We start from the raw sequence: 13,061 nt of genomic DNA, 5'->3' as shown, positions 1-13,061 counted from the left end.
GGGCAGGAGCCCTGACCTGGGTGCTCCAGTGCGGCACCAAGGGGCTTGGATGTGTGAAATCTGCTGCCCGGCCGCTCCCAGCCTGGGAAGGCGGCATGACCCACAGGGTAGTCAGCTCATGTGTTAAGAGCAGTCCCAAAGTAGTGTGGTAGAGCCCAGCACCTAATGGCTGGTGAGCTCAGAGAATGGAGAGATCATGGTGGTGGTCATGGAAGGCTTCCTGGAAGAGGTGGAAAGAGGCAGGTTTGAGTTCTGATGAGGGAGAGGAGAATGGGAATGCACTGTCTGTAGCCAGATTCGGGGGAGGAAACGGCAGCCTGTTATTCCGATTCTGGTTTCCTGGGGATGGTAGGCTTGGGGCTAGCTTCCAGAGAAAAGATCCCTTCATTCGAACCCTTTAGAAAGCTCTAAGGAAATTCTCCATTTTCAGAGGCCATCCTGAAGGCAGAAGTCCTCTACAAGGCTGAGGTCATGTCCAGGGCTGAGTTTGCCAACAGGTCTGAGTACCCACCTGCTTTCCAGTACGAGGTTGCCTTTAGACCCGAGGTCACCCCCATGCCCGGCGCTCCCCCCAGAGCAGAGGCCTCCAAGTCTGAGAGTTCTTCTCAGCTGGTTGAGCTGCCCAAGGTGCAGAGCTCCAAGTCTGAGATTTCTTTCATGTCTGATGAGTTGTCCACCCTCGAGGAAACTTCCGTCTCTGAGGCCTTACCTGGGCCTGATGAGTCCACCAACCTGGAGTTCTCCATGCCCGAGGAGGAGTCCAAGAACAAGTACTTCTCGGATGAGTGTTTCAGCCGGGAGGGCCCCAGCCCCCTGCCGGAGGACACCCGCTACCTCCACGAAGAGGAGCCTGAGCTGACGTGCCTGGAGCTGCCCCCAGGCCTGCAGGACCCGTTTGCTGAGCTGGAAGCCAAGCTGGCCAGGCTCTCCTCCACTGTGGCCAGGGCAGACATGCCCCCGGAGGACACACCCAAGGTCCCCAAGCAGGTAGCTGACATCATGCAGAGCTGGGCTGGGGCTGGGGCAGAGTCCCTTGTGTAGGCACAGAGCTTTACCCTCTACTACCTGGCACTGCCTCCACTGCTGCCCCCGTGGCGCTGGCTCTGGTGGCCGGCTGAGGCACTCACATTCAGGGGTCTGGGAAGGGAAGCCCTGGCTGATCCTTGGTCAGTCAGTAGCAAAGTTGGGATCCAGATACCAGATTCTGTCAGGCAGGCACCTGACCTGCTGACTTAGGGACACCTGTGTGGGGAGTTTGCTGAGTGTCCTGGTTATATTGAGTGTCCAGGCCTGCAGAGCTGAGGGGGCCTTGGCCCAACACTCACACATCTGGACGCTCAGAGTGGGGAGCTGGGCTGGGGGCCTGCAGGAATCCAGCTCCCTTGCAGCGATCCCTAGGGGAAGCCTGGGGTGCTGTGCTTCTTCATCCCACTCATTTGTCCCTTGTCTTCTCAACCCTCCTTTTTTTTAATCCTTTAAAAAAAAAAAAAATGCCTATCCTTTCCTTCCTTTGTTCTCTTCTTTTCTTTTCTCTCTCTCTCTCTCTGTGTGTGTGTGTGTGTGTGTGTGTGTAAAGAGCACATGCCTTTGAGTTGGGCAGACCTGGGTTCATGTCTCAGCTCTGCCCCTTAGTTGTGTGACCTTGGGCAGTTAGCTCTCTGGGCTTCAGGCTTCAGTTTTTTTAATCTATAACATGGGAATAATGCTGCGCACTTCACATGAGACAAGACAGGTAACACTCTTGGCACACAGCAGTTGCTCAGAACATGTCCTATGTCTTCTTTCTCCCCCTTATTTCCTTTCAACTCCTCACTCCTCACTCTCTTTGTCCACACCCCCTCTCAGCAGGGACAGGCAGGAGGAGTGTGGCTTTGGTGAGCAGTTGGGAGTTGAGGCAGAGATTAGCAGTGTGGGGGTCCAGGATGACCCTGGCTCAAGGCATCCTCTCCCTGCCTGCACCCCGTTCTCCCCCCAGCACCCATCCCTGACAGATCTGCTGCAGCCCAGTGACCCCAGGCCTGAAGCTGAGGCAGCTGACCATGTCCTCTCCAGGACCGTGAGTGCCTCCCAGGTGGCCCTCTGTGGTGGGAGGAGTTTGAGTTCCCTGTCTCCTCCCTCTCTGCCCTTCAGTGTCCCCATCCACAAAACAGGGACAACAGCCGTGTTCCTAGACATGTAACAGATGGCAAAGCAATGCACAGAGCAGAGGAACTACCATGCTGTGATCACTGATGGTACTCACAGAGGCAGGCCCATTGTTATAGCTGGTGACTTCAGCCTCGGAACCTTTGCTCGGAAGGAGTAGTAGTGACAGAGGAGGGCTGCAGGTCAGGGGCTGAGGCCCCTGGGGCACTGTGAGGGACGCTTGCTCATGGACCCCACCCTTTTCTCAAGAAAGCTCAACAGGCCACCTTATGGGAATGGGAGAAAAGGCTTTAAATTATCAGCATTTATGGAGAAAGAAATAGTCTGCCAACCTCTGGACTTAATCACTGGGTGAGCAGTAGAGTTTGGGCCCATTGCAGGCTCTCCATAGGTGGTAGACGGAGGGGCCAGGGAAGCCGTGGCTGAGAAAGTAACAATCAAGATGTGACCCAAGTAATGATGAAGGGCCCAGGGAAAACCACAAGCAGAGGGGACAGTGAGTGGTCCTGTGACTGGAAAGATCTCGACTTTCTCAGAAACAGAAAGAGGCCAGAGTGGCTACAGGTGGACAAGGGGCGAACAGCCAGGGTGAGGCTAGAGAGGGAGGCAGGGGCCAGTGCAGAGGGAGCTGCAGGCTGAGGAAGACATTGGGTTTTACTGCAAATGTCATGGGAAGTCAGAAAGGGCTCCTCCAGTCGGAAAGGGATGCGATCTGTTTCTGTTTTAAGAAAATGGCTCTGTCTGTAGTGTGGGGACTGGACTGGGGGGGAGAGAGGCTGGGAGACTGATTTGGGAGCCTTTGGTAGAAATGGGGGCCCTGGTGGTGCAGTGGTTAAGAGCTCAGGCTGCTAACCGAAAGGTCAGCACTTCAAATCCACCAGCTGCTCCTTGGAAACCCTATGGGGCAGTTCTACTCGGTCCTGTAGGGTCGCTATGAGTCGGAATCAACAGCAACGGGCTTGGCTTGGTTTTGGTAGAAATGAGAATGGTAAGAAATCAGCGGGGTTGCGTTGTTATAAACTGGACATCTCTGAGCCAGAGGTGGTCCATCCCAGGTGGCAGAGCGGCTGGAACGTGCCCTTTGGGACCGAGGCCTTCCTGACCCCACCCCCACGGTGCCTTCTCTCTGCTCAGGGGGCTGATCTGGTCCTGGAAGTGGCTGAGGAGGTGGTGTCAGCAGCAGAGCCTGATGTGGAGACTGAAGCTGAGGCCCGGGTGGCCTTGGTGCCCCAGCCTCACCCCCTGCTGGCCCTGGGAGGCGAGAAGAGGGAGAGCGCGGGTGTGGAGGTGGTGGCACCGCCCATCGTGGACCAGCAGCAGGTGCTCGCCCGGTAAGCGCCAAAGCTTGGGGCGCTTGGACACGTGGGCAGGGCCAGAAGTAGACCTCTGCTGAGCTCTGGGAGTGGGGTGTCGAGGTGGGTACTCCCCAACCCCCTGAGAGGCCCCCACAGCCCCCGTTTCATTCTCTACAGGGTGGGAGCAAGGAGGAATGGTGTAATCAGCTGGGCGGGGGGAGGGGGCAGGTTCTTTCTGGAAACTGCACGGGGCAGCTGTTCACTGCTAGATTCTGGTCATGTACCTGCTGCGGTGATGCAATGGCTCTAGTGGGAACGTGGAGGGACTGTTGCTGGGTTGCCCACTGGCTTTCCCAGGTTTCAGGTTTCAGGCATTTTGGGGCAGGTTGGTGCAGGTTGTCAGGTCCCAGCCATGTTCCCAGGCCCCTGGCCCACCCTAGGGACAGGCCACCCCACACAGTAAAGGTCCCTGGGTCCACTTGGGGAGTTAGCCTTTCCTAACTTGCTGGGTGGTTTTGTCCAAGTCAGTTAACTTTTCTGAGCCTTGGTGCACACTTCTGTAGATGAGAATGATGTCAGCCTCACCTCTGTGACAAGTCAGCGCCCCCGGCCAGGGCCTAGCCTCCTCCCGGCATTGGACATTCAGCCTCACAGAGCACATAGCCCAGAATTACCCTAATCATACAAGTTGCCTCAGAATAAGGACACCGGCCTGCTCTGCTGCAGGGACCAGTGTCCCCATCAGCAGTCGGGGGGGGAGGGGGGCGGGGACCACAGGGAGGGGGTTAGCTCCAGGACCACAAGAAGATTCTCACCTTTCCTGTTAGATACAACCACCACCATGGTTGGGGACACAGGCTGGGAGTCCAGCAGATCTGAGAGGAATCCTGGTTCTGACCCTGAGCAAGCGGCTTCACCTCTCTGAGCCTCAGTTTACTTCTCTGGGAAGTGGGGTTGCTGGAGGGATCCAATGAGACAATGCTTAACCTTGAGCCTGCTGGATAGTAAGGGCTCAATGAACGACAGATGCTGGCACGTTTGCTTTCTCCTCCACACTGGCAGCTTGCAGCTGTTGGAGCAGCAGGTGGTCGGCGGGGAGCAGGCCAAGAACAAGGACCTGACGGAGAAGCACAAGCGGCGGAAGCGGTATGCTGACGAGCGGAAAAAGCAGCTGGTGGCAGCCCTGCAGAACTCGGACGAGGACAGTGGGGACTGGGTGCTGCTTAATGTCTACGACTCCATCCAGGAGGAAGTGAGGGCCAAGAGCAAGCTCCTGGAGAAGATGCAGAGGAAGGTGAGGCCCTGGAGTTAGGCATTCCCTGCTCTCCACCTCCCTCCATCCCCAGCTGCCCCCTTCCCCCATATCCAGGCATCACTAGACCCTGCAGGCGGACAGGCAGGCCGGCATTGCCCATCCACTACCCAAACATTTCTAGAGTGCCTGCTGTGTGCTATGCCCTGCTCTGGATGCTGGTAACGCAGACAGACATGTCCCTGCCGTCACGAAGCACACATGCTGGTGGGAGTAGGTGTGTGTACTGAATACCAAAACATAAGACATAAGCAAGAATGTATCTGGGAGTAATATGGCTATTATGAGAATACCAGGGGGGCTGCTTTCTTTTTTCATTTTTATTGAAGTATGAGTGCACAAATCCTAAGTTCCCAACTTGATGCATTGCCACAAAGTGAACACACCCATGAAACTAGCACCCAGACCAACCACTGAGCATTAACAGAACTCCAGCCACACCTGGGCTATTGTAGGTGGGGGCAGGGAAGTTCTCCTGGAGGCAGTGACTTCAAGGTGCAATCTGACAAGGAAGAGGCAGCCATGTGCCTGAGGGAAGAACATTCCAGGCAGAGAACAGCCAGTGTGCAGACCCAGGTTAGCGTGTTCTACGAACAGAAAGAAGGCAGATGTCGCTGCGCATACGGAGTGAGGACAAGAAAGGAGAGGGCAATTGTACCGCTGTGATGGCCAGTTATACCTCCTTCTGTACTTTTTCTGCGTGGTGTCTCCCGTGGCCATCTGCAGTGGTCCTCCCCCAGTCCCCACCCAAACAGTGGAAACCAAAGAGTTTTGCCAAAGCTTAAATTTTGTCATAGGATCAAGTCTGTGCTCCTGAAAAAGTATAATTTTTTTAAGTTGAAAATATGATTCATATACAAATATAAAATGAACGTGTCAGAGATTTTATTGACTTCATTAGTAACTTATTTAAGATGTTAAAACCGATTCAAAGAGAATTTGAAGGATATATATATACACATATATACATATACATACACGCACAATCATGGAGGCTGAAATGAGTTTGCTAATAGATGCAACGCTGGTTAATATCCTATACTGCAAGAAAATATAATAGATGGGGTTATCTTTTCTGCAAGGTGGTAATCAATTGTATCTCTGCCAGTTAACTAGTCAATAGAAGTCAAAGGTATATCCCCCTAAAGAATTGGATAATTCCCAGCATGTCCCCTGGACAATGCCCAGCATGCTACAGAAAGGAGATCTAGTAATCTCTTTCGTCTGTTTCCAAGTTTTAACAATTTTCCTGGTACTCTTCAGCCTGACAAAGAGTGGGCTTCTATTTATGATACCCTGTTACTCTCACTCCCCTGTAATAGTCATTGAGTTTATTTTCCTTTCCTCATTCTCCCGACTTCCTCTCTCTTGTTTGGTTGCATTATTTCTACATAGTTAGAACATACAACATTGACGTATTATTCTTCCACCCTGTCTCCATCTTTGTTTTAGTCTTAGATCAACAAATAAATATGTTCAATGCTCACAATTAATCCTTTTGCTGAATTTCCCCATCATCTCTTGGTGGATGAAGCTCGCTTCTATTGGACTTCTCAGGAATGGCTCATGTGTAGTGTATTTCTGAGTTCTTGCATGTTTAAAATTTGGCTGGAAACAAAATCCTTGTCTCACACTGTCTTTCCTTGAAAATGTTGCTCCTGAGTTGCCTTACTGTGCATGAGAGGCCTTGAGAAATTTTTTAAACTCTTTAAAATTTAATAGTTTTATTAGGATAGCTCTTGACTTTGTAATTCTGGGTCGGTTTTCCTAGGTACATAGTACGTCTATTCAATACATAGATTCAGAACTTCCTTTATTTCCAGAAAGTGTTCTTAATTCTAGTTTTAAGTGTTATTTTATTCGATTCTTTTGTTTTTATTTTTTTCAGGGACTCTAATTATCCATGTGTTGGGTCTTTTTCATCTTCTAAGTCAATGACTTTCTCTCTGAGACTTTTTGCCTGTTTTTTATAAAATTTCTTGGCTATTTTCATACCTTTTCTTAATACACCCTTATATTTTAGGCAAATTTGTTCTCCCTTGAATATCTTGTAATTTGATCAACATTTCTAAGACTAAAAAAAAAAAAAATTTCCTGAGTTTGATTAACATCCCATTTCATATCATCTTAATTTTTTTTCTTTTGTCCATTTGTATTTTAAGTTTTGACATTTCTGATTTGAAAATTTTGTATCTGTGAATGCTTGCTCAAGTTGAGGCTTTGTGTTACATTTTTATCTGTTTGGTTCTGTGTGCTCTTGCTTTTGGAAAGAATTTTCTTCAGCTGAAATGCTTTTACGTTTTCTATTATATAGCTTTGATGCATGCATCTGCTCTTTTCTCTTCATTTCATAATGTGCTGTTTTCCTGGATTATCAATGAGAGTTGTTTGCAGAGGTGAAGGTTTTGAGTGGTTTACTAGGTTTCTTCATTCAGTAGTATGCTTTTCTGTCCATATGGTGAAACGCAAAGTTTTAAATAGAGCTCTGTATTAGTTTCCTACTGCTGCTGTAACAAATTACTACAAATTTAGTTGCTTAAAACAATGCGAATTTATTATCTCATGTTCTGAGGTCAGAAGTCCAAGCATCGTGTGCCTCAGCTGGTTCCTCTTCTTTAAAATTCACAAGGCTGAAGTCACGGTGTCAGCGGGGCTGTGTTCCTTTGTGGAGGCTCAAGGAGGGTATCCTTTTCCACATTCATTCAGATTGTTGGCAGACTCAGTTACATGCAGTTGTAGGACTGAGGTCCCCATTTTCATACTGACTGACTTCTAGAGGCCACCTGCATTCACTGGTTCACAGACCCTTCAAACACAGGAAGGGTGGGTGCAGCTCCTCTCATGCTTTGAGTCTCTGACTCTTCTCCTGCCTCATCTCTGCGATGCACCTCCTCTGTCGCATCTCTTGTGCTGTACCTCTCATACTTCCTCTTCACTTTTGAAGGTCCATGTGATTACAGTGGGTTCATCTGGACAGTCCAGGATAATCTCTCTATTTTAAGATCGACTAATTAATAACCTTAATTCTATTTGCAAAGTCCCTTTTACCATGTAAGGTAACGTATTCATGGACATAACACCGGGGGTGAAGAGGTGAGGATCATGGCTACCACAAGCTTTTTTTTTGGGGTTGGGGAACGGAGTGAGTTGGAGTGGTCATAAGAGTCCTGCAGAAAGGAGGAAGGCTTACAAAAAACTGTCTTTCCTGATTTTTCTCGTTTCTGCAGGGCTTTTCATTTCCCCCTCAAGGGTGCCTCCCACTTCTAAGCACCCTCTTCTCTCCTAGAAGCAGTGCCTTCCAAAACCCGTCTGGGGCTGCACACTTTCAAGTCTCTTTTTTTTAATCTCCCAGCATCAGGGTCCAGACCTGTTCTCAGTGTTTTCTCACTCAGAGTGGGACATTCTCTTTTTTTTTTTTTATTAACTTTTATTGAGCTTCAAGTGAACATTTACAAATCAAGTCAAACTGTCACACACAAGTTCATATACACCTTACTCTGTACTCCCACTTGCTCTCCCCCTAATGAGTCAGCCCTTCCAGTCTCTCCTTTCGTGACAATTTTGCCAGCTTCCAACTCTCTCTATCCTCCCATCCCCCTTCCAGACAGGAGATGCCAACATAGTCTCAAGTGTCCACCTGATACAAATAGCTCACTCTTCATCAGCATCTCTCTCCTACTCACTGTCCAGTCCCTTTCATGTCTGATGAGTTGTGTTCGGGAATGGTTCCTGTCCTATGCCAACAGAAGGTTTGGGGACCATGACCGCAGGGATTCCTCTAGTCTCAGTCAGACCATTAAGTATGGTCTTTTTATGAGAATTTGGGGTCTGCATCCCACTGATCTCCTATTCCCTCAGGGGTTCTCTGTTGTGCTCCCTGTCAGGGCAGTCATCGGTTGTGGCCGGGTACCAACTAGTTCTTCTGGTCTCAGGATGATGTAGGTCTCTGGTTCCTGTGGCCCTTTCTGTCTCTTGGGGTCTTAGTTATCGTGTGACCTTGGTGTTCTTCATTCTCCTTTGATCCGGGTGGGTTGAGACCAATTGATGCATCTTAGATGGCCGCTTGTTAGCATTTAAGACCCCAGACGCCACATTTCAAAGTGGGATGCAGAATGTTTTCGTAATAGAATTATTTTGCCAATTGACTTAGAAGTCCCCTTAAACCATGGTCCCCAAACCCCCGCCGTTGCTCTGCTGACCTTTGAAGCATTCATTTTATCCCGGCAACTTCTTTGCTTTTGGTCCAGTCCAGTTGAGCTATGGGACATTCTCTTCTGGGGAGTGATTTTTATCTGTACTCCATCACCTTGTCCCTCCCCCTCCATGCTTTGCTCTGTACTTGCCACTTATCTCCCCCTCCCCGACACCCCCCCCCCGCCCCCGTCATGGGCTCAGGAGCTCCCTCTGCTGGACATGGGTGTTTATTTCTCTACTTGTGATTTGAAGCTTCCAGTGTTCTCTGTCTCCTATCATGCTGTAGGCTTGGGCTAAGGGTGGTTTTATTTTCTCTCCTTGTTGTCCTGTGTGTTTTTCTGAAGGACGTCTATACAGATTCAGGTTTAGCTTTCATTACCATCAGGTACCCAGAACTCTGCGTATTTTTTTTTAAGTACAAGCAAATGTGTGTGTGTGTATCCTCCTGCCTTCTTAGATAAAAGTAGCCTATAGTACAAACTTATCTTCATCTAGCTTCTTTTTCACATAACTCTCCTGAGGAGTCCCTGGGTGGTGCAAATGGTTAACATGCTCAGCTGTTGTAAAAATGGCGTGGCCGTGTCAGACCTCCTCTGACTTCACGAGGGGGAAGAACAATCAAGATCAGTAACCCAAGGCTGATTCCTATGAGGCAGAGGTCAGACATGCCTCTTCCCATGGCACTCTCCACTTCTCTGCTGGTGTAGCAGTTCATTTCAGTGGCCACGCAGAAGTCAGACAATACTCACGCTTATGGGGTTTGTTAGGGAAATAACAAGTTACAGTTCAGGATATAGTTCTTCGGCCAGGACAGCTTTTTCTCAGCCATGACTGCAGGCAGGCCTCTCTCGGGCCCTTGGCCTTGCCTCTTCCTTGCTCAGGTGAGTGTTACAAAGCTCTTTACCTCTGCTGGTAGGTGCCTGGAGGCACCCAACTCTGCCAGTAAGCCTTGACTCTCTTGTTCCATGGATCATGGATCAGCACACCCACAGTAACCGCCTTGCTTCTTGGGCCGGGAGGCCCACTGCACTTTCTTGCGCTGGCCTCCTGGTTCTGCTACTGCTGTTTTTCTGTCGCCTTTTCTTGCCGTCTCACACCATCTCCAGTGTTACAGCTCTCTCTCTTTCTCTGTCTTCTGGGTCTAGGAAGTTATCAGTGCAGGGATGCTGGGTCCAAAGGATATGCTCCATTCCTGGCTCATCTTCTTGGTGGTAGTGAGGCCCCCCCCCCCCCGCCCCACTGGTTTAGGATTGGCACTCTTTTAAGTCTAGCAAGGTGGTAAAACTGACCAATCCCTTTGTTAGGTTTCCATATACTGTATTTGCATGATCCCATCTTTACAAGGGTGCCAAGCACCTTATTTGCATTATTAGCAAGCTGTCTAATCCCCTTGGTGGGGCACAAGACCCTTATTTCATAGTCCCACCCAGTCATTTGGTGGGAGTTACAAGACCATGGCTAGAAAGGCCATGTAAAAGTGATCTATCATACTGCAGGCCACCCCCTGACTTTTCTAGCCATAGTTCTTTCATACTTGTAGGATCATGTCCCCCTTCTGATCATTTTGCCAGTCCAAAACAGTCCTTCAGTAGGGCAAAGAATCCTTAGGGTGAGGTTACTCAGGTACTAGCCATTCATGTCTGCTGCTGGTATCCATCTGATCTGGTCAAGTTTCTCCAAAAGTCATCTTGACTTCACTCTTTCTTGTGTCTGATAATATTTAACTGAGAGAAGATTACTCGCTTGCTCTGAGCCTCATGAGGTATCAACATAGCAAAACCTTTAAGGGACTTTAGGTTTGGCCACTATACTGCAGTCCAGCAGTGGCTCCCCCTTAGTGTACTCTCCCACAGTTCAGCTTCTACAATTACAGTTTTTAAAATCACAGTTAACCCTGTTAACAATCATTACTCACAGCGGAATCATATAATTGTATCATGATCTTCCCCCACCCTCTCTTCCCAGACCCATCAGGAAAAGAGGAAACTATTCAGTGATGCTCCTCCCTTGTCCCTCTCACCTTGAGTATAAGCACACTGAAAACATGTAAGCTAGCCACTTCATGCCTTTGTCTCCCTCCATTTTACATAGCCTTTTTTATTTTTTTTTATTTTTAAATTGCCCGTCCCTATCAAACCAGTGGAAACCCTGGTGGCTTAGTGGTTAAGTGCTACCACTGCCAACCAAAAGGTCAGCAGTTTGAATCCACCAGCCACTCCTTGGAAGCTCTGTTGGACGGTTGTACTCTGTCCTGTAGGATTGCTCTGATTCAGAATCCACTCGATGGCAATGATTTTGGTTTTTTTTTTTTTTTTGGTATCAAACCAGTACTCTGAGGACACAAGCGTGTTCCTTGATCTGAAGAATCTCCTGTTCCAGTTGGAACTTTGAGCATCTGCATACGTAAGCAAAGTCCAGTCCACTGCAAGCCATCAAATTGCAGCAGTCTACACCAGTTCATAGTGTCAAACATCTTTCTCTTCATTTGGTTGGGTTCTGGTCAGCTCATCCCTAGCCCCTGTGGGTTAGGTGAATGGGTACCAGCCATAGGCTCATAGTACCAGTCATAGCCACACATCTCCCTGCACTTCAGACCAGCCAGCCCCTTCTCTCTCTCTCTTATTCTTAGCCTCTGTGGGAGAGGTCAACAGGTGCTGGTGGAACATGTCCAAACTCAGCCCATCTCTTCATTGCTGCACCTCCCCACTTCCACTCATCTTGTGGCCCCAGGTGGTCACCTCAAGCAAGCATACCGCACTGTCTGCTTACCAGCTCCCTTTAATTTTCACCCCCGTTTTTTTTTTTAAGGGGATTCTTCTAATGGGCACTGACCTTTCCTGCCTTGACGCACCCAGGCAAACCACTTGCTCGAAATTCAAAAAGCAAAACGGTCATTTTTTTTTCCTGCAGGTTCTTCCTTCAAATGCAGATCTCCTGCTTGCTCAGTAATTCTGGGTAGGTCTGCATGACTTTTCAAATGCAAATTTCCTGACTGGAAACAATGGCTGGGGCTCAGGCTTTCAACCTAAGCCCCCAGTACTCTATACACAGGGCTACTATGTTGAAATGAACAACCTGTTTCTTTTGAGGAAATCCTAGTTCCCCTTTTAGCATATTCAGTCAGGTATTGGCTGAAGGAGTTACACACCCTCTGTAATCTATACTACCCAATATTCATTTCCATTATACATTTAGGCCTGTTTTACAACATTCGGTAGGAGAAACATTCAGTCCTTGGGTTATGAATGTCTGACTTATGTACAATCTGTAGTTACAAACCAAACCCTGTAAAGCCCATGAGGAAAAAACTGACTCGATACTCGGGACCCCAGGTTCCGATGACAGCTCGTGGTCTCCCGCATTCACAGGTGTGCAGTGGGTCCTTGGGTGGCTGCTGGTGCCAGGTGGGCCCCTGTGACATGGTGCGCCCAGCCACAGCCTGCAGCAGTGAGTGGAGAGCCCACATGTGGTGGCTGGTGGCTGTAACATGGGTGCTGTGCTCTGTGTGTTCTCTGAGTACAACTGGTCAGTGTGCCATGCTGGGTATGTGGCCAGGCCTCTGTGGCGCCCCTTTACCCAGCTCCATCCCACCCCATCCTGCTGGGCCCTCCTTGATGTACAGTCCAGGGCCATCACAGCACCTCTCTGGGCTTCTGCTTCTCCTACCTTACACTGTGGGATTTCACTATTGCAGCGGTTCTTGGCGTTTTGGTGGCTGGAAGGGAGGGAGCAATCTTAGATTCCTGACCTCTGTATGTCCATAAGGTTTCCAGGGGTCGTGGAGAGCTTTGGACTTGGGTTTCCTAAATGTCCTCTTCCCAACCCTTGGGCCTCAGGCTCACTCTTCGCACATCCTGAGCAGCACTTTCTCCCTTGCACCCTGAGGCAGGGGACTTACAGTTATGCAGGGGGTTGACAGGTCTAGAAAGGTTCATGGGAGAATGATCCATCTGGCCCCAGTATCATCCTGCCAACACCCCAACCCTCCTTGCCTCTGCTGAGGAGAGTTCAAAACCCAGCAGACACATGGCCTGGTGGTACAACGTAGATTTTTTAGTTCAGAGTCTACAATAAAGTATCTAATTGGTCTCAAAGATTTTACAGAACAGAATCTT

General features: G+C 49.2%; 1 protein-coding gene across 2 annotated transcripts in view; it reads left to right on the top strand.

Annotated features, from left to right (window-relative positions):
- Window positions 1-13,061, top strand: part of KIF17 (kinesin family member 17) — a 55,621-nt gene that overhangs the window by 30,117 nt on the left and 12,443 nt on the right. For both annotated transcript variants that reach the window (XM_064281412.1, XM_064281411.1), the window contains exons 8-11: window positions 431-987; window positions 1,976-2,056; window positions 3,280-3,476; window positions 4,503-4,734. In XM_064281412.1, the coding sequence (XP_064137482.1) occupies window positions 431-987; window positions 1,976-2,056; window positions 3,280-3,476; window positions 4,503-4,734 (1,067 nt within the window). The remainder of the gene's footprint in view (window positions 1-430; window positions 988-1,975; window positions 2,057-3,279; window positions 3,477-4,502; window positions 4,735-13,061) is intronic.

This window comes from Loxodonta africana, chromosome 3 (assembly GCF_030014295.1).
Source record: "Loxodonta africana isolate mLoxAfr1 chromosome 3, mLoxAfr1.hap2, whole genome shotgun sequence".
Lineage (NCBI taxonomy): Eukaryota > Metazoa > Chordata > Mammalia > Proboscidea > Elephantidae > Loxodonta > Loxodonta africana.
The sequence above is the reverse complement of the archived record's forward strand: the minus strand, read 5'-3'. Positions and strand labels throughout refer to the sequence as shown.